General features: G+C 43.7%; 1 protein-coding gene across 4 annotated transcripts in view; it reads right to left on the reverse strand.

Moving 5' to 3' along the window:
- Positions 1-22383, reverse strand: part of DDHD2 (DDHD domain containing 2) — a 252721-nt gene that overhangs the window by 111203 nt on the left and 119135 nt on the right. For all 4 annotated transcript variants that reach the window (XM_063931530.1, XM_063931529.1, XM_063931532.1 and 1 more), the window contains 3 exons: positions 6202-6321; positions 3666-3821; positions 3461-3563 (listed from right to left, as the gene is read on the reverse strand). In XM_063931530.1, coding sequence (XP_063787600.1) covers positions 3461-3563; positions 3666-3821; positions 6202-6321 — 379 coding nt within the window. The remainder of the gene's footprint in view (positions 1-3460; positions 3564-3665; positions 3822-6201; positions 6322-22383) is intronic.

The raw sequence follows: 22383 nt of genomic DNA on the forward strand, positions 1-22383 counted from the left end.
CGACCGGGTTTCACATGAAAATTCTTGCAGTGAAAAGTGCAGGTGAAAATGGGGAAATCAGCCTGTACCCCAAAAAATGCTAAACTAACATAGGAAAACAGAAGAGAAGTGTGTTAGAGATCATATTAGAGAGTTTTTGGGGACTTAAATTGTGTGAAATGGCGGTTATATGCATTTTTTTTTAAATGCAAAAAAATGATAGAAAGCAAGTTTTTTTGAGCAAAATAAATGCTCTCATTAAATTTGGGGTACATGAAAATGGGTATAAGTATATATTTGGGTCATTTTAGGGTACTTTAAAAAAAAGTGGAAACAGACCGATTACTCCCATCTGCAAGCCTAAAAAACACCTGTCCCACTCATAAAGCACCCCAATATACCTGTCCCATACCTTGAACCCCAATTTCCATCACTTTTTACTTTTTTACCCCAAAAATGACATGTCATTATTGGCCAATTAAAAATAATTAAAAACTTCAACGTGCCTAATTAGTCATAAAGGGGGGTGTCCCAGGAGTTCTGTACCATATCCAAACATTTTTCCCTTAAAATAGTGACTTTTCCCAACTTTTCACCTGCTTCAGAGAAGGTGAAGTGAAATTAGTGAAAACATGATCACCGATACATTTTCCAGGATAATTGAATAGGCTGTAATTGCATTTCACGTGAAAAGTCCGGTTTTTCACCTGAAAACCGGACTTTTCACGTGAAAAGTCCGTTATCACTGCTAATTGAATATACCCCTTAGTCTCTCACTGTTTTCCTTTCTCCATTGTCTAGCATTATCAGAAAAATTGGAAGGCAGCTCTGCTTCCACCTCCTGAGCCCACGCTTCAATAGCTTCAGCAGCCCATGTCGCTGCAATAGTGGGCCGATGCACAGCTCCTGCTAGGGTGTAAATCGCCTTTAAGCAACCCTCCACACGCTTATCCGTCAATTCTTTCAGAGAAGTGACGGTAGTTACAGGCAGAGCTGAGGATACCACCAGCCGCGCCACTTGCGAATCCACCAGCAGGGGTGTTTCCCAATTTTTACTTCGCTCCAAGGGGATAGCAAGCCAGCATTTTCTTGTGAGGTGTGAATTTCTTTCCCGGATTTTCCCAGGATTCCCGACGTATGTCAACTAAATGGTCAGAGTGAGGTAAAACTTGTTTAACAACCTTCTGACGTTTAAATATGTCCGGTTTCGAGGAGGTAGCATCAGGCTCTGGGTCGTCAGTAATTTGAAGAATTAGTCTGATAGCCTCCAATAAGTCAGTAACATCCACCTGTGAGACAGATTCCCCATCAGAAGTATCTGGATCAGTGTCTGTGGGGTTAGTATACAAGCCATCCTCATCAGACGAGGTGTCTGGGACGTGGGTGGATTGTGAGGAAGTAATGGCCCGCTTAGAGGACCCCTTGGTCTTTAGCAGGCGAGAGTTAGATTTCTGTTTGGTCAGTGAGTGGTTCAATTGCTGTAACTGAGTAGACAGGTGATCTGCCCATGGCGGATTAACCACAGGGACAATATGCGGTTGTATCGGCACTTGAGGTCCCATAGGGGGCGTAAGTCTAGTTACCAGCGTACTTAATAACGTGAAAAAAGTAGCCCAAGGTGGGTCATTATGAACCCCCGTTGCTACTGTCCCACTGGGGGTAGGGAACCCCCAGAACCTGAAACCTCTGCTATGTTTTCTTCTAATGTGTCTGCAGCGTCACCACCACGCACTGTGGTATCAGCCGCAGAACCGTTGCCCTTTGTAGCTGACATACCTGTAAGCTCAATTCACAGGCAACCCAGTACAATATCAGCAGTCTAAAACCTTAACAAGAACCCCCTGTGCAGTGTATTAGCACAGACAGAGAATTCAAGAGGTACATGGTGACTGAAAATCACAGAGAAAAATACTCAATAAGTGTATCCTGTGAATGAATAGCTTCCCAGACAGCTAGGCTCCCTGTTTCTCTAGATGTGCCAGTGCAGGAAAAGTGCCTTGGACAGGTCCTCTGGAGATTTATTATATATCTCTGATTCCTTTATTATATATCTCTGATTCCTTTTACCCTGGAATCTGTACTGAACTGAAACGATCTCGGAAGAGAAGCAGTTTAGCACCTACCATAGGCTGTCCCAAGAGATCATTGAGACTGATGTTTTGAGAGCCTGGAAGCTGATTACTTCGCCCACCTATCCTGGTTTCCTTTCTTCAGTCATCCATGAAAAATGGAGCGTTGCAATCTGGACATGTTTTTATCCTTTCCGGATAGCACGGACGGTGTAATGGTTAGCATTACTGCCTCACAGCACTGAGGTCATGGGCTCGATTCCCACCAAGGCCCTAACCGTGTTGGGTTTGCATATTCTCCTTGTGCTTTTGTGGGTTCCTTCAGGTCCCCTTCACACGTCTAGCAAACTTATCCAGTACTCAGCTGAATAAGACACTACCTTAAAAGACTGTGTGAAATAGGATGCCCAGGCTTGTTCTACCAAAGGCATGGCACCAATCCTAAGCCATACATGTTGCACATAAGCCGGACACACTTGGCTGTCCATTAGTTAACGCTGAGGTACATTTGAAAAAAATCCACACATGCAATCCTATCAGACCTTGTTCTGGAATTAAATAATCAAGAGAAAGTTAGCCCTGCAATAACCATTTACCCCAGTGGGTAGTGACCTTCACTACAGCATGGATATACAAAAGGAGAGCAGGAGCTGCATGCCCCTTTGCATGTGTGTTTCTGGCAGACTTCTTTCTGTGAGGAAAGCCCACCAAGGCGGTGTTACTAAACATAGAAACATAGAATTTGATTAGATAAGAACCACTTGGCCCATCTAGTCTGCCCTTTACTAGGCTGCCTGGTATTAGCAGCTATGCCCAGGGCCTAGCAAAAACATGGCCTCCATCCTCTAGCGTACCGACTATGCTTAGTCAGAAGCACCAACCTGTCCCACCTATGGAATAATGGAAGCCCTGCACTTCTTTGTCAATCCTATTCGCTGGAGCGCAGGGTTCATCAAACTGATGCAGCTCCTCAAGTGCGTAGTAGAGCACTGTGGCGCCTGATAGTACATAGCAGCAAGGGGTTGGAACAGTCACTACCTGCCACGTCAGTGCCTGGGAGCCCCGCAGGCAGTCCCCTCAGCCCACTCATGTTGTCCTGCTATGGAGGATGCACAGAAGTGGTTACACATATATAAATATCAACACTGCCATAGGCAGCTTGTTAGAAAGCATTCTTTCCTTGTCAGCATCCAGGAAACACAAAGTTCATTATAGAGGGTATATAGTAGTTGGAGGAGTTTCAGATATCTCTCTTAAAAAGTGCCAAACCTCTTAATGGAACAGCTACATCACAGTGGCCATCACATGATGCCAGAGAATTATAATTTGATATTGCTTAAATAACCTGAGTTAGGTCAATGAAGAAAATATAAAGTGGTAATAAAATAAAATACAAAGTGGAATGGAGTTACCTAAATGCATTCTCTTCCTGCCTTTATGGTGAGGAATCAACATCGGCTCAAACTCCTCTTCCCTGAGAACCATTGGTTCAATCCTGTAAGCAACTGGGTCAAACTAGAAATACAGGAGCCAGAAATTAATTATAACACATACTAATTTACTTATTCATTTATGCCTCTTGCATTGTCATTCACATGGAGAAAAAACTATACCTACTGGATGATAGATATTAAAGAAACGTTTGCATGTGGGAAACTGATAGTTGGGATCAATCCTCTTCAAACCTCGTACAGTGAGGAACATTCCAATGGGGGAACCCCAGGCAAAGAAAATATGTGGATGGAAGCTGAGCTGGGGGTAATCAATTCGAACCTGAAAACAAATTAAAATGAAATATGCCTCATTAATGAATCATTTTCTATTACAGTGGAATAGAGCTCTTAGTGGTCTGCTATCAACTGCAGATTTTTAGCAGGGACTCAAACAAAACGCAACAACTCACTGGAAACTTGCATTACCGTGACAAATGACCGGAAGATTATTCGTTTCCTCATGTGTGCCTGAATGATGCACGGTATAGAAATGTGAGGTCTTAACTTATAGTGTAAAATCCGTTTATAGTAATACGTGAACTACAAGTCACAGATGGGAATGGCTCAGCCATTTTTTTGCTGGGCCAGGATCACCACTGACAATCTACATTCTGCAGCTCTGAGGCTTAGTAAGAGAAAGTGTCCAAGTCTGAAAGGATGAAGACCTTCTGGGTGCACCTCTGGATTATAGTGCCTGCTTCAGAGACAAACACTATTTCCAGCGCTGCTGCATCTTCGACTTGTTTCGCTCCTAAATTGAAGCGCTTTGATAAATCTTCAATTTAGAAGTGAAACTAGTCAAAGGCTCAGGACACTTCCTGCAACATCCGCTGTTTGGCCTGTTCGCTGTTCATCTGGCATCAGCACTTTATAGCCCACCTAGCAGCTGCCCGTCTATCATCCTCTGTACCTGAATTAAGCAGTCATCAAGCTTGTTACAACCTGTCTGAGGACTTCTGCAGTAAACAACAAAAACATCCGGAGTCCAGACCTCAGGCATCACACTGTAACGGATTGCTATTTTGGTGACACAAGTCAGGTCCTTACCTCGGAAGTTCGCATTCAACGCTGGACTTTGGTAATTAATACTCCCCATTAAAGTTGTATCATATAATTATTCATGTGCAGGCATTCCCAACCTCAGTCCTCAAGACACACTAACATGATAGCCATACTTGAGAACAGGTGACTTAATTAGTACCTCAGTCATTTTGTTTAACTATCTGTGCTGAAGCCTGGATATCACCAAAACCTTCAATGTTACGGTCAGATTCAACTGCCGATGGGAAATTTGAAAAACTCCACAGTGCAGGATTTTTCCCACAGCCGCGGGGTTTTAATATTCAATCACAGGACTGAAAATGAGGCACAGAGATTTCTATAGAAATTACTGAATCTTTTGTCAAGCACATCCACAAGTTACATTTTTCCTAAAATCATTTATTTTAGGAAAAAATCACTTGGACTTGCTCTGCAACCCCCAGATGACTAATTAATAAATTGGAAGTGTTCAATCAGCTGAAGTAGTCAGTAATTACTCACCTTCCAAAGCAGGGTCTTCTGCATCCAGAATCGAAAAGTTGGGTTCTCTGCAGCAGCATGTGAGGTGAGTGTGTGTTAGTGTGTGTGTGATCCCCCCCTAGAGCCGGCTACTTGTGAGAATTACATCTCCCAGCAGCCCTTTTGCCTGCCCAGCAGCCCCCTCCCCAGTCGGAAGATAAAGGGGAGACTACCGTGAGCTGCAGAGACCACCAGAAACCTCCGGAAAGGTGTATTTTTTTTATTTTTACGAGCCGCTGGGTTTTCAGCGCTAAAAACTCTGCGACAATATATTTCGCTTTACTGGATATTGTGGGTATCGGGAGTGCGCATACCCGCAGTAATACAAGATTGAGTGAGAGGTAAGCAAGGTTTTTTACCTCGCTCTAAATTGAATTCCCCCCTTAGTGTGTCTTGAGGTTGAGAATGCCTAAAGCTACAGACTTGAATAATAACAGCAGGCCTTTACTTGCCAGTACAATGAAGCTGCTACTGACCTTATACACTTTTTCTATATACAGTTATTAAGCTCAAATTGATATTTTATATTTGAATAACTTGTGTACAAATGTACTTTTATATTCATTTCTAATCAGTTAGGAATTTTTTATTAATATACTGCTAATGAATAAATCTTTCATACTGTATCACATTTCAAGTGCCTTGATTGCTTTTTCTGCCATGTCACAACTTTATTGTTGTTTTATATCTCTTCTTTTCCTTAGTGAACAGTTCAGTGTGTATCCACTAGCCCTATTAGGTTACTGCAGTTATTGTTACTTCATTAACATACATCTGATATATCTACTTATCAGCAACTGTATCTTGGGAAGATTTTTACACATTCTATTGGTTGCAAAACATCCTGTCTGACACCAGTGTGAGTGTCCTTCACAATAAGAAATATTGTCTATAGACTACACAATCTCTATAAAAATAAGGTAATTCCATTAAACTAATTAAAAAGACCCTGCAATACCAATGATCCAACTGACTAGTTAATTAGATTTAGCTACTCATAGCATTATAAGTGTAGGATAGTTTTTAGAACATACTAACATGACCCCTATTATCCTTACAGCGCTCGACAATAGGGGAGGGCAGATTTGATCGATACTCACCTGTCCAATTCCAACATCAAAGTACTCATAATTCACCACATTGAAAGTGCTGCCAGACGTCAGGGGAGGTTGCGTTAGGTCACTCGTAAGAGATGTTTCCATAGCTGTGCAGTTAGACTCCTATGAATATGAACAAGAGATTATTACCATTATGCATGACCTTTACATCAGTGCATCACATTCTATAAATATTGTTTACAATAAATTGCGACATACATGAGATAATCGCCTGGGTGCATAATATAAAGGAAGCATTGGGCAGACTAAAAGGTAAGATGAAAGCGTTCCGAGGATTTGAATAAATTAAATAATGTATTTTATTATGACCTAGACCGATGTTAAAGTGGAAATAAAGGCCCAACATGGTAAGAAAACGGAAAACAATGGGCAGTATCCAATTAGCCACGGTCATTTACGGTGGGTAATTGTATTACATGAGGCTATTCTATTGTCCCCGAAAAGACGGCGCGAGCTGCGGCTTATCAGGGTTTTTGTTTCACTGGCCTCAGGCAGGCGAAACAAAATCCTTGATAAGCACCGGCCTTATTGGGGACGCGAACACAGAAACACACATTTTTTTGGCAACAAAAAAAGGATTATTTTTATTTATGGGTGATCTAATGAGATAGCCTGTAATCACATATCGGTAAAACATTGGGAAAAATCGCAAAAAACTTTTTGCACCCAATGACTTTTCGCCACTAATTGGATATTCCCCTTTAAATATTTACAATGGTCGCATAACTGAAAAAATGCATCAATGTGGTGCCTGATGGTGCATAGCAGCCTGGGGTTCTAACAGTCACTACCTGCCACGTCAGCGACTGGAAGCCCAGGAGACAGTCCCCTCAGCCCACTAACGTCCGTTTTTTTAATTATTTAAGTCCTAATGGAAACTGTATCCCCATGCTTCATTGTCATTCAAAAGATTCTGAGAAAAGAATATTACCTAATAATAGAAATCCTGTTTTATTGCATACGTAAGTCTCCGGGGTCAGTCCTCACACCTCCTGAGTGAGTTAATCGGGGCGTCCCCCGCAAAGCCACATCCCCTTAAGTGATATCAGTGGGGCTCCTGTAAAAGCCACACCCTGTTCACTAAGCCACACCCTTGAAGAGCTGCATCAAGTTAATGAAGCCTGCTCTCCAGCAAACACTGTTGACAAAAAAGTACAGGGCTTCCACTGTTCCATATGTGGGATTGTGTTCCTCCCTCTTCTATAACCCCATCCTGCAGGGAACTGTGTTATTTTATTAACTAGGACAGAATCAGAAGAAATCCAAACTAAAAAAGGGAGAAACAAAACTGGGAGGACTTTGGAAAACTTTAAGTATGTTTTCACTATCTGTTTGCGGGACACTGGGCCATGGGGACATCCTAAGGCTGCCCCTTCAGTAAGGTTATGGTGCCAGCATAGCAGTTTATGCAAAGTATGGATAAAATGCCGCGTGGCCACCCAACACGGTCACTCCGCTGAACCCCTATGCTGCCCACTAAGTAAACAGTCTTCATGCTAAAGACAATGTAAATGTGCTCCAAAGGTTTTGTTTCCTTGGAAGAGCAGGGTAGACCTTGAACATTGCTTTTAATGAGTAGTCTTCAGAACCCTACAGTTTGTACACCTATGTTATACATTTTGTATTATGTTCTTTATTTTTTGTAATTCATAAGTTGCAAGGGTAATCTCTATCCATGTTTCAGACACAGAGCCCAGCCAAACATATGCCACCACATAGCAAGGATGTGATCAACACGGCCTCCTTGAATCTACAGTGACTCTGCAATATGCAGGTCCAGGTTGTCTTCACCTAACCAACCTCACAAACAACCATCGGGCTCTGTACTCTGGCAGTGCGTGCCCAGACCGCTGGAGTCTGATAGAGGATTACTGCACCTCCCCCTCTCCCTGTTATCGATCAGTTTCCAATCTCTTACCAATTGGTGTGATTCTATTAATTCAAATGGATGTGTGTCCACCAGTGACCTGTCATTACCAGTGGGGTCCCAAAACAGAGAAGTTGCAATGTCCATTATGTTTTTTGTCGAGGACCCTGGATGCCTACAGAGACTGAAAAGGGCCTCTCCCATTGGCCGGAGTGAGTAATAAATGGGGAAGGGTGTGGTTGAGTGTTTGTATAATAAAGGATTTTATACTACAGTGTGGGTACAGACTTTAATACTTGTTTTTACAGGAGGACTATAGGTGCCAGTGGATGTTTGGTTCTCCCAGTGCCGTCATGCCTTTGCAGCCTTTCTGGGACTAGTAGTCCACCTGTAAAAGACAGTATTATTTCGTAATTTACCTCCATACCAAAAGCCCTGGAGTACAGAGATACTAGGGATGGTTGTTCCAAGGAGGGGGGGCGCACACTTTTTTTTTGTAGGACCCTCTCCTCTGGGGAAACCAGCCATGGTGCCATTTGGTCTAGCCCTGATGGAATCATGCTGGGGTATCCCAACCCTGTGTGTCTCCATTCTATGGTATAACTAGCCCTGGCTGGTCAAAACTAGTATTGGTAATGTAAAAATTGGGGGAGCCCCATGCTTTGTCCTCCTGATTTTTTTTTCAATGCCATCTAGCCAGAAACACTAGTGCTTGTTAAGCGATGTGGGGGGACCATACATATGTTCTTCCTTTAAATTACTTATTTTAAAAATAAAAATATTAAAGTCAGATGTCCCATCAAATCGACCATAGCAAGAATACACTACTTTAGATTGACAGGTTTCACCATGCACCCCTGCATCCATAAACCACATTTTTAAGTTTACAGTTAATGCCAATCAGTTTCCTTCTTGTGCGTGCCCCCAGAATTAATACAATACTGTAGGCTCTGTTATCTTGAGCAAGACGTCTAAATAGTTATGTGTACAAACAGAACACTTATATATTACATAGTTACATAGATGGTGAAGTTGAAAAAAGACAAGATGTCCATCGAGTTCAACCGGTATTATAAAATTATATCACTTAGATGCTGTATCCTTGGATATTTCTATCAGTTAGGAATTTAATCCATTTTTGAACTTATTTAGTGAGTCCACCATTACTACCTCCTCTGGTAGGGAATTCCAGATCTTTACTGTTCTTACTGTGAAGAACTCTTTCCTCCGTTGTGTATGATTTTTTTTTCTTCTAACCTCAGGGGGTGTCCTCGTGTCCTGTGTAGCGTTTTTTTGATAAACAGATTGTCTAATAAGTCCTTGTATTGTCCTTTAATGTATTTATAAATATTAATAATGTCCCCTATCAGCTGCCTCTTTTCCAGTGTAAACATATCTAACCTTGTTAGTCTTTTCTCATAATTCAGTGCCTTTAACCCCTTAACCAGTTTGGTGGCTCGCCTCTGAACCCTTTCGAGTTCCAAGATACCTTTTTTATAGTGAGGTGCCCAGAACTGTACACAATATTCCAGGTGTGGCCGCACCAAAGATTTATACTGTGGCAGGATCACACTCTCATATCTTGTCTCCATTCCCCGTTTTATGCATGCTAACACCTTATTTGCTTTTGTTGCTGCATTTTGATACTGCGCACTGCTACTAAGTCTATTATCGATGAGCACACCCAAATCCTTTTCAACTACGGTTATCCCTACATTTTCCCCATTTAATTTATAGGCTACCCATTTATTCTTAGTCCCAAAATACATAACTGTAAATTTTTCTATATTGAAATTCATTCTCCAGTTGTCTGCCCAGACCTCCAGTCTGGATAAATCATTCCGCAGAGACTCAACAGCCTTGCCTGAATTAATTACTCGACACAGTTTAGTGTTGTCTGCGAAAATTGACACTGTGCTTTCTAGGCCCACTCCCAGGTCATTAATATGTTAAACAGCAATGGCCCGAGTACTGAATCCTGCGGTATTCCACTAAGCACTGCGGCCCATTAAGAAAGCATCCCGTTTATCACCACTCACTGTTTTCTGTTGTACAGCCAATTACTTACCCAAGTACAAATAGTGTTTTCCACCCCAAGCTCTCTCAATTTGAAAATTAGTCTCTTATGTGGCACTGTGTCAAAGGCCTCAGCAAAGTCCAAAAAGATCACATACCATGATCAATATTGTAACTCACTTTCTCGTAGAAGCTTATTAAGTTAGTTTGACATGACCTGTCCTTCACAAAACCATGTTGGTGCCTATTAATAACCTTGGAGGTATCTAAGTACTCTAGTATACTAACCATTAATATTCCTTCCAGTATTTTCCCCACTATTGATGTCAAACTTACCGGTCTATAGTTGCCAGGATGAGTTTTAGTTTCCTTTTTAAATATTTGGACTACCTCTGCTGTACGCCAGTCCTTTGGTATCATTCCTGATCTAATTGACTCACTGAAAATCAAATATAGGGGCCTCGATAGCTCGGAGTTAAGTTCCATAAGAACCCTGGGGTGTAGTCCATCTGGCCCAGGAAATGTATTTATCTTAATCTCTCTCAAACCACTTTCTCGTTTAACCAAGTACTTAGCAAAAGGTCGCTATTATCGCTTATGTTGTGCACTTCTCCCATCAACCGGTCCTCTCTCGTGAATACTGATGAAAATAATTTATTCAATAAATCTGATTATTCCCTATCGTCATTAATAAAGACATCTAGCTCGCCCTTTAGTGGTCCAATATTCTCCTTTTTTAGCCTTTTACCGTTTATATACTTGAAGAACTTTTGGGGGTTTGTTTTGCTCTTCTTTGCGATTTGTTTTTCGTTTTCTATTTTGGCTGCTCTGATTTCTTTTTTGCATTTTTTGTTACATTCCCTGTAGACCTGGAATGATTCCGCCTTCCAGTCAGACTTAAATGCTTTCAAAGCTCTCCTCTTTTTATCCATTTGTTCCTTGACCTTCTTAAGCCACATTGGCTTGAATTTCCTACTCCTGTTTTTGTTAACCTTGGGAATGAACAAATGAGTGTACTTATTGAGCTCAGTTATAAAAACATCCCACATTTCAGCTGTATTCTTACCATGAAACACAATTTCCCAATTTATGTCCTTCATTGCTTGTTTCAGCAAGTCGAAATTGGCTTTTCTAAAGCTAAAATTCTTAGTTAGACCCTTATAGTATTGTTTTTGGAAGCTGATATCAAATGTGATCATATTATGATCACTATTTCCCAGGGTCTCCCCTACTTTAGTATTTGATATTATCTCCACATTACTAGTTAGTACTAGGTCCAGTATAGTCCTATGTCTAGTTGGTTCCTCTATTACCTGGGACAAGTAATGATCTTTTAGCATGTTTAAGAACCTGTTTCCCCTAGTTGTATTTGCTGTTTCGGTGTTCCGGGTGTCCAGGTAATTAAAGTCCCCTATGATAATGACCTCCTCCATTCCTGTGGCTTTTTCAATTTGCTGCAAGAGTTGTAATTCATCAGACACACTAATACCTGGTGGTTTGTAGCATGTCCACATTAAAACCTTTTTTGTATCTTCACCCCCACTCGAAATCTCAACCCATAATGACTCCACGTTATCTTCAGTCCCCCCGTAAATGACCTTCTTTAGATATGGTTTAAAGAATGGCTTAACATAAAGACAAACACCCCCTCCTTTTTTATTAGTCCTATCTCTCCTGAAGAGGGTGTACCCCTCCATGTTTGCTGCCCAGTCATGAGAATCGTCCCACCATGTCTCTGTAATGCCTATGACATCATACTGGTTCTTAAGTGCAATCGTTTCTAATTCCCCTGTTTGATTTGTTAGGTTTCGTGCATTTGCAAGCATAAACTTAAGCTTATTACCTCCCTTGACTACAAGTTTAGTTGTAGACGTTTCCTTAGGAAGTTGAGTTTTCCTTAATTTCATCTACTTTGCTGTGTAATTGCCAGCACAGGAGTAAGTGTAGTGATAGATGCAATAATACCAATAGAAGATCTATATCCCCATGGCCCAGTGCAGTGGTGACACGCAGTATGGCTAAGAAACCCCCTGCGGCTGGCCTCAAAAAGGCTTTGTGGACACCTACCCTTGTGTATCAATGCCTACGTCCATATAGATTGTAAGCTTGCGAGCAGGGCCTCCCTACCTCTATGACTGTCTGTTATTACCCAGTTTTGTTTTATCACAGTTATTTCCAATTGCAAAGCGCAATGGAATATGCTGCACTAAATAAGGAATGCTTAATGAATAATACATAAATAATAATACATTGTTATGGGTTTAAAACTGTATGTCTGCTAATGTCAGCCCTTTGTCCCTTTTATTAGAATGGTATTTTTTTTTCTAGTTATTTATATAGAGTACACATATTCTGCAGCACTTTACAAACACTAATTAGCCATACAATCTGTATTCACTATCAGATACACTCCAGGGCTATTTTTTGGGGAGCCAATTAACCTACCAGTGTACTAATATTAAGGATTTTTAGCTCTATACTGCTACATATTAATGAGAAAACGGTAAAAAAATCTATAAACAGATATGTAAGATGGACTTTCGGTCCCACCCCCAATGGAGATGGCTGAAGCCTGAGCCAGCTCCCTCACTGATGCAGCACATACTAAATATACAGTCCCAGTGAGGGCTTGTGCAGCTGGACCGAAACCACCACCATACAGGGAAAGTCCTCCTCTGTGTATGGATAGGTATTTCTCCCTTCTGATGCCCAGCGCCAGGAGGAGAGGTGCAAATCCAAGATGGCGGTCGCGGCACCCACGGCTCCTGCGACCGCACCCTCAGTGGCTTTGCAGAAGCCTTCCTTATCCCCTGCTACCTCTTCTTCATCCTCTGGGACCTCATCCATAGTCATGCAGCCCGGGACCCTGGCTTCCTATGTTGATATAGTGGCAGCCATTAAGGAGACTATGGCTCCCATGATGCAAGCACAAGCTGACTTTTTTAAACAAGCGCTGAGAGAGGCCAATGAGAATATCATACACCTCACACAAAGAATAAAATTTAGCTAATGAGGTCAGACTGAGTGAAAACTTCCATGATGTTTCGGTCTTAAAGCGACAGTATGACACTATATAAAGAGCACATGCAGGTTTTAAACAAGGTGGATGACCTTGAAAATCGATAGAGAAGGACAATTTAAGGATTGTAGGTCTCCTCCCAGAGTCGGTGAAAGGTGATGCATTAGTCCGTTTTCTCATGGATTCACTACCTGATTTATTGAAGGTACGAGACTCTTGCGATGGCATGGTTATAGAAAGAGTACACAGGATAGGTCCCTCACAAGCTAATGCGTGTCCCAGGGTCACTATATTCAGATGCCCTAACTTTTTACACCGTGAAGCCCTATGGCAAGCTTCCAGATGTAACCGTTCCATCACCTGGGATGGGCACAAATAATTCTTATTCAAGACTATTCTGCCGAAGTGACCAGGGCCAGGTGAGGATTTTCTGAGGTGTGTGCAGATCTTGTGAATAATAATTGTCGATGTACCTTATTATACCCAGCGCGGCTACAGGTCTTTACAGAAGATTCATATGTGGACTTTGCTACACCCGATGACGCAGCTGCCCTGCCCTCTCCTACACATATGGACTCAAGAGAGAGTATTATTACTATGATTATTGCCTTATCTTTAATACTCCGAGGGAGGCTTAACTCTCCCTTCCAATGTTGGCTGGTATCGTATTACTGGTTATTAATATACACTAATATGTGAACAGTTTTCTCTACATATTTATTCTATTATTTGTTTCTTAACTTTCGTATGCTGATATTAATATATCATTGGTGGTGGTGTAAGTTCGGTTGCTTTACAGTCAACATATCCTACTGCATTTAAAATGTTTGTCTTTCTTAAAGGGCGTTTTGGTATATCACTGCATGATGTGGAATGATCAACATGTGCTGTGGCTCCTGGGAGCCTGCCTCATTGGTTTCTCGCAGCTGTGGTGTTACACTGTCTAAGCACCTACTTGTTTCATGGTTGTACTGTTTGTCAGGAAGTCTTCTTTTAAACCTGAAGGCATGCAGGTGATATGTTTGCCTGCTTTACTTATGTTTCTATGTTTCCTCCTTGTCTCTCTCCTTCCATTTTTACCTCCTGTTTCGCCAAGATGTGCTGGTGCATTTTATATCTGATATGCTTCACACTGACCAGCTCTTCGGGAAATTATTTCTCTACCCTGAATGACTATTTATTTACACATTACAGTATGTGCATGGTAATACCAACACTCTCCAGACTCATATGTACTGCTTTCTACTGTTTTCTTACACTCAATCTGTTCCATGCCTGACCATCTTTAGATATGTTCTATTATGGCTCCGTTGAAAATATGCTCGTGGAATGTGGGTGGGATTAACTCCCCTATAAAATGGAAAAAGATTTTTACATATACAGGTTGAGTATCCCATATCCAAATATTCCGAAATACGGAATATTCCGAAATACGGACTTTTTTGAGTGAGAGTGAGATAGTGAAACCTTTGTTTTCTGATGGCACAATGTACACAAACTTTGTTTAATACACAAAGTTATTAAAAATATTGTATTAAATGACCTTCAGGCTGTGTGTATAAGGTGTATATGAAACATAAATGAATTGTGTGAATGTACACACATTTTGTTTAATGCACAAAGTTATAAAAAATATTGGCTAAAATGACCTTCAGGCTGTGTGTATAAGGTGTATATGTAACATAAATGCATTCTGTGCTTAGATTTAGGTCCCATCACCATGATATCTCACTATGGTATGCAATTATTCCAAAATACGGAAAAATCCGATATCCAAAATACCTCTGGTCCCAAGCATTTTGGATAAGGGAGACTCAACCTGTATACGGAAACTTAATATGGATGTAGTAATGTTACAAGAGACGCATTTATTACAAGCAGATGTTTTAAAACGGACTATTATTGGCTATTCAGTGGTATCTTTTACTAGTTATTCCTCAAAAATGCGTGGAGTGGTCACTTAAATTAAGAATCAATTGGCTCCACAGTTACATACATCTTTAGTGGACCATACAAAAATAGGATTTAGTTACCTACCGGTAAATCCTTTTCTCGTAGTCCATAGAGGATGCTGGGGTCTATTTAGTACCATGGGGTATAGACGGTTCACTAGGAGCCACTGGCACTTTAAGAGTTAAATAATGTGGGCTGGCCCCTCCCTCTATGCCCCTCCTACCAGACTCAGTCTAGAAACTGTGCCCGAGACGGACATACTTTGAGAGAAAGAAATAATAGGATTTTGAATACCTACCGGTAAATTATTTTCTATGAGTCCGTAGAGGATGTTGGGCCGCTCAAAGAACCATGGGGTATAGACGGGATCCGTAGGAGACATGGGCACTTTAAGACTTTCAAAGGGGCGTGACCTGGCTCCTCCCTCTATATCCCCCACCAGACTCAGTTTGGAACTGTGCCCGGCGAGACGGACATTTTAACAACAAAGGTGAGCACAACACCAGCTCACGCCATAAGCATGCCGTACAAGGCAGATAACTGAACACATGTCAACGGACATGAACAAGATTCAGCAAGAAGCTGAAAAAAAAAACCATAACACCAACTGTGTTTAACCAGAACTACACTGCAGATAGAGTACGCACTGGGACGGGCGCCCAACATCCTCTACGGACTCATAGAAAAGGATTTACCGGTAGGTATTCAAAATCCTATTTTCTATTTCGTCCTAGAGGATGTTGGGCCGCTCAAAGAACCATGGGGATTATACCAAAGCTCTAAAAACGGGCGGGAGAGTGCGGATAACTCTGCAGCACCGATAGACCAAAACTAAGGTCTTCATCGGCCAAGGTATCAAACTTGTAAAACTTAGCAAACGTGTTTGACCCCGACCAAGTAGCAGCTCGGCAAAGTTGCAATGCCGAGAGACCCCGGGCAGCCGCCCAGGAGGAGCCCACCTTCCTAGTGGAATGGGCATTCACCGATTTCGGTAACGGCAAGCCTGCCTTGGAATGAGCCTGCTGAATTATTTGACAAATCCAGCGGGCAATGGTCTGCTTGGAAGCAGGACATCCAATCTTATTGGGAGCGTATAAAATAAACAGAACCTCTGTTTTCCGCAATGGAGCCGTTCTGGCTACATAGATTTTCAAAGCTCTGACCATATCCAGAGACTTATCCTCAGCCAAAGCGCCAGTAGCCACTGGCACCACAATAGGTTGGTTAATATGAAAAGGGGAAACCACCTTTGGCAGAAATTGTTGCCGAGTTCTTAACTCAGCACGCTCTTCATGGAAGATCAAATAAGGGCTCTTGTGAGACAAGGCCGCCAACTCTGACACCCGCCTAGCGGATGCCAATGCCAATAAAATGACAACCTTCCAAGTGAGGAATTTCAACTCCACTTTACGTAAAGGTTCAAACCAATGTGACTGAAGGAACGATAACACCACGTTAAGGTCCCAAGGTGCCACAGGGGGCACAAAAGGAGGTTGGATATGCAACACCCCTTTCACAAAGGTCTGCACCTCAGGAAGTAAGGCCAATTGTTTCTGAAAGAAAATGGACAAAGCAGAAATCTGCACTTTTAATGGAGCCCAATTTAAGGCCCGCATCCACACCATTTTGTAGAAAATGGAGAAAAAAACGTCCAAGGTCAAATATCTCCACAGGAGCTTTCTTGGACTCGCACCAGGAAATATATTTCCTCCAAATACGGTGATAGTGCTTCGACGACACACCCTTCCTGGCAAGGATAAGAGTAGGTATGACTTCACTCGGAATACCCTTTTGGGCAAAAATCTGGCGTTCAACCGCCATGCCGTCAAATGTAGCCGCTGTAAGTCTTGATAGACGAACGGCCCCTGCCGCAGCAGGTCCTCGCGCAGAGGAAGAGGCCAGGGATCGTCGACCAGTAACGTCAGAAGATCCGGGTACAAAGTTCTCCTTGTCCAGTCCGGGACCACAAGGATCGCCGGTATGCTTGTTCTTTTTAGAAGCCTCAGCACCTTTGGGATGAGAGGAACCGGAGGGAACACATACACTGAGGGGAACACCCAGGGTGTTGTCAGTGCATCCACCGCGTCCGCCTGAGGGTCCCTGGACCAGGAACAATACCTCGGAAGTTTCTTGTTGAGGCGAGACGCCATCATGTCTATATGGGGAACCCCCCCATCGATTTGTTAGCAGCGTGAAACCTCCTGATGGAGGCTCCACTCTCCTGGATTCAGATCGTGTCTGCTGAGGAAGTCTGCTTCCCAGTTGTCCACTCCCGGAATGAATATTGCCGACAGAGTGCTTGTATGCCTCTCCGCCCAGCGAAGAATCTTTGTGGCTTCCGCCATTGCCGCTCTGCTTCTTGTGCCGTCTTGGCGGTTTATGTAAGCTACTGCCGTGACATTGTCCGATTGGATCAGAACCGGCAGATTTCGAAGAAGATGTTCCGCTTGTAGAAGGCCGTTGTAAATGGCCCTCAGTTCCAGAACGTTGATGTGAAGATGAGTTTCTTGACTTGACCATCTTCCCTGGAAGGTCACCCCAGAGTGACTGCCCCCCCAACCTCGGAGACTTGCATCCGTGGTCACTAAGATCCAGTCCTGGATCCCGAACCGACGTCCTGCAAGGAGGTGAGAGTTGTTGTGCCACCACAGGAGGGAGATCCTGGTGTTGGGAGATCTTCCGGTGCATATGCAGGTGGGATCCGAACCACTTGTCCAACAGGTCTCACTGAAACACCCTGACATGGAACCTCCCGAACTGGAGGGCCTCGTATGCCGCTACCATCTTTCCCAGTAATCGAATGCAGTGATGGATGGATACCGTTTTCGGTGTCAGCAAGAGTTTTACCAAACTCTGAATTTCCAGAGCTTTCTCTATAGGGAGGCACCCTCTGCTGGACCGTGTCCAGTATTATGCCCAAAAACGCAAAGCGTGTTGTCGGGACTAACTGTGATTTCGGCAAGTTTAGGAGCCAGCTGTGCTGTTGCAGAACAGACAGGGACATTGCAATGTCCTGTAACAATTTGTCTTTGGACCTCGCCTTTATCAGGAGATCGTCCAAGTACGGGATAATTGTAACACCCTGCTTGCACAGGAGAACCATCATTTCTACCATTACTTTGGTGAAAATCCTCGGAGTCGCGGATAGACCAAACGGTAACGTCTGAAATTGGTTATGTGTATCCTGGATTGCAAACCTCAGGAAACTCTGGTGAGGAGGATAAATGGGTAGATGAAGGTAAGCGTCCTTTATGTCCAATGAAACCATAAATTCCCCCTCCTCCAGACTGGAGATCACCGCTCTGAGAGACTCCATCTTGAATTTCCTCAGAAAGAAATTGAGAGATTTCAGGTTGAGGATTGGTCTTACCGAGCAGTCCGGCTTCGGCACCACAAACAGGCTTGAATAAAAGCCCTGCCCCTGTTGCGCTAGGGGTACCGGGACCACAACCCGATTTTGTACTGCACCGCAGATCAGCGCCCTATCCTGCAGCGAAGCAGGTAAGGCTGATATGAAAAACGTCGAGGGGGCACGTCTTGAAACTCCAGTTTGTACCCTTGGGACACAATACTCAATACCCAAGGGTCTAGACCCGAGCGAACCCAGACCTAACTGAAAAAGCTGTAGACGTGTCCCCACCGGTGCGGGCCCCTGAAAGGGGGGCCCGGCGTCATGCGGTGGATTTGGCAGAAGCCGGGGAGGACTTCTGCTCCAGGGAACCCGAGGAGGCGGGTTCTCTTTTTCTTTTTTCTCCTACCCTAGAAGCAAGGAAGGAAAAAACTTTGTCCTCTCTAGCATATATCGGACTGTATATGATAGTGGTGTGTCACCTGTAGTAGCGTAGGAACCTACCGTAAACAAACAGGGGACGGCTTACCCGCGGCCTTTGTATCTAAGCAAAAAACACCACCTTCATATGGTAGAAAGTCCCTATAATTCCTAGAGGTAGCAACAGTATTCTACTGGTGAACCCCCAAATCACGCCTAACAGCGACTGACATGGCACCTTTTTATAAAAGGGCAATGTCCCTCGCAGTTTTCAATTGGAACGCTGTAGCGTCCCAGATAACTGAGCGTCAAGAGGATGCTATCCCTATCCAGGGCATCCCAAATCAGAGAACCAGTTCTCTGTCTGCGTCTCAATGGCGCTACCCACCCACACAGAAAGTATAATCAGACTGAGTTGTGTACCGTTACAATGTATAGTAACGTAGCGTCTTTGAGGGCTGCTGTACCAGAGGCTGTCCGAGCCACTTGATTTTACAATGAGATAGGACTTTTGTCCTCCTTTGGGAGGCAATCCCCACATTTTCCCTCAGCAGGGGAAAAAATGGGGACTTCACTGTAATCCTACGAGGAGTCGAGATTATTCTGTCAGGGCTGTCCCAGACTACTGCAAAAACAGCGTTCAGTATAGAAGAGTGAGGAAATGTAAACACCGGTTTCTTTTCCTTATCATATAACACAGTTTTATTACAACAATGTACTGAAATCGCACTGCCATTTTAGCATCTAATCTGGAATCAGCATAGTCGACACATGAACAGAGCCCGTGTCGGTACCTGTGTCAGTCAACTGGGCAACTACATTATTGAGACCCCGTGGGGTCCTGGATCTGCAAGAAAACTAATCTTTTATAGATCCCATAATTAAAATCTGACTATGGGAGAGTCACATTTTGCAAGTAGTTAACCCCTGAGCCATCGGCGGTGCCGACCCGGCTACCCTCATAACATTATTGTGTCCCTACTATATTTCCCTCCTGAGAGGAACTTCGGCTTCAGATATGTTGACACACAAGCACCAACATTTCCCCATTGAACATATATACATATATAGTTATAAACATTATGTACATACACATCATATACAGCCATATATAAGACAGCACCTAAAGAAAAGTCTGTCAGGGAACACAGAGGGACAATCCAGCCCACACCTCAGCGACAATACATTTTTATATTTAATAAAAACTGCCGCCCCCCCCCTCGTTTTTAGCCCCTCTGGTCCTTGCTGCCTGTGAGGAAGGACCAGCGCTGCTGTGAGGATGAGGAAATGGCGCCGAGTAAGCAGTGAGGAAGAAGCTCCGCCCCCAACATGGCGCGCTTCTTCCCGCATTTTTTGTTATATTTTTTTTATCCTGGCTGGGGTTTGCGGGCAGTGCCTGGGCACTGTAGACATATGCCAGCCTTATTTGAGGTATATACTTGCTCCCCAGGGCGCTCCCCAGGGCGCCCCCCCCCCCCCCAGCAACCTGCACCATCGCTGTGTACTGTCCGGGAGCCAGGCGCGCACTGAGCAAAGCCGGTGCGCGGTACCTCTCATATGCCGTCTTCAAATGAAGAGAAGTCTTTTCCTCTTATACTCACCTGTCTTCTGACTTCTGGCTTGAAGAGGGGGGACGGCAAGCTGTGGGAGGGAGCATCCAGGAGAGCCCGGCGTTCGTCTCCCCTCAGGAGCTGAAGGCATCCTGTCAGCAGCAGCAGAGCCCTGGAACTCATCAGAAGTGGGTCTAGACTGCTCTGCCCTCTTGCCCACGAAGCAGGGAGTCTGTAGCCAGCAGATCTCCCCAAAATAAAAAACCTAACATTAAGTCTTTCAGAGAAACTCTAGGAGCTCCTCCTAGTGCCCTGTGTCTCGTCCGGGCACATTTCTAAAACTGAGTCTGGTGGGGGATATAGAGGGAGGAGCCAGGCCACGCCCCTTTGAAAGTCTTAAAGTGCCCATGTCTCCTGCGGATCCAGTCTATACCCCATGGTTCTTTGAGCGGCCCAACATCCTCTAGGACGAAATAGAAACACAGATAGTGGTGAGATTCACACCAGCTCACACTTAACAAAAAGGAAAGCCAAGCTAACCAACTTGAAACGATTCAGCAACGACTGAACCAACAATACTTAATCAAGTAACAATGCAGGAAAAGGAAGCACTGGGTGGGCGCCCAGCATCCTCTACGGACTACGAGAAAAGGATTTACCGGTAGGTAACTAAAATCCTATTTTCTCTTACGTCCTAGAGGATGCTGGGGTCCATTTAGTACCATGGGGATGTACCAAAGATCCCAGCATGGGAGGGAGAGTGCTGAGGTTCCTGCAGAACATATTGACCAAACTTTAGGTCCTCAGATGCCAAAGTATCGAACTTGTAGAATTTAGCAAACGTGTTCGACCCTGACCAAGTAGCTGCTCGGCAAAGCTGAAGAGCCGAGTCACCCCGGGCAGCCGCCCAGGAAGAACCCACTTTACGGTTAGTGTGTGCCTGAACAGATTTTGGAATCGGCAATCCCGCCGTAGAATATGCATGCTGGATAGTAAGTCTGATCCAGCGAGAAATTGTCTGCTTAGAAGCAGGACACCCAATCTTGTTGGGATCACAAAGGACAAACAATGAGTCCGACTTCCTGTGACGAGTAGTTGTTTTCACATACATTTTCAAAGCCTGTACAACATCCAAGGACTTTGAGGTAATCGAGGTGGCACCACAATAGGTTGGTTGATATGAAAAGCCAACACAACCTTTGGAAGAAATTGTTGACATGTTCTGAGGTCAGCTCTATCCTTGTGGAAAATCAAGTAGCGGATCTTGTGCGACATAGTAACATAGTAACTAAGGTTGAAAAAATACAATTGTCCATCGAGTTCAACCTATTTGTGGTCTCCTATGCAGTCTTATTATAGGACTAGTTATTTTTATGTTAGGACTAGTTATATTAACTATAATGCGTGCCTGCGCACCATAACCCTGAATATCTTTATCCAATAGGAATTTATCTAACCCATTCTTAAAGGTGTTGACTGAGTCCGCAGTTACTATTCTCTCAGGCAGGGAATTCTAAACACGTATTGTCCTTACTGTGAAAAAACCTTTTTGCCTCAATGTGCGAAAACTCCTCTCCTCTAACCTAAGCGAGTGACCACGTGTCCTCTGTGCTGATTATAGAAAACAGGTCCCTCCCAAGCTCTGTGTATTGACCCCTTATATATTTGTAGATGTTGATCATGTCCCCTCTTATAGGCCCTACACACTGGCCGATTTTTTGAAAGATATGAACGATCTCGTTCATAAATGAACGAGAACTCGTTCATATCTTTCAGTGTGGAGACTCCAGCGATGAACGATGCGCGGCCCCGCGCTCGTTCATCGCTGGTCTCCCGTCGGCTGTGCATGCAGGCCAATATGGACGATCTCGTCCATATTTGCCTGCACTTCAATGCAGCCGCGTGACGGGGGGAGTGAAGAAACTTCACTCCCCCCGTCACTGCCCCCCCGCCGCCGGGTCGCTCGTCGGCCGTATCGGACGTCGGGCAC

The sequence above is a fragment of the Pseudophryne corroboree genome, chromosome 6 (genome assembly GCF_028390025.1).
Source record: "Pseudophryne corroboree isolate aPseCor3 chromosome 6, aPseCor3.hap2, whole genome shotgun sequence".
Lineage (NCBI taxonomy): Eukaryota > Metazoa > Chordata > Amphibia > Anura > Myobatrachidae > Pseudophryne > Pseudophryne corroboree.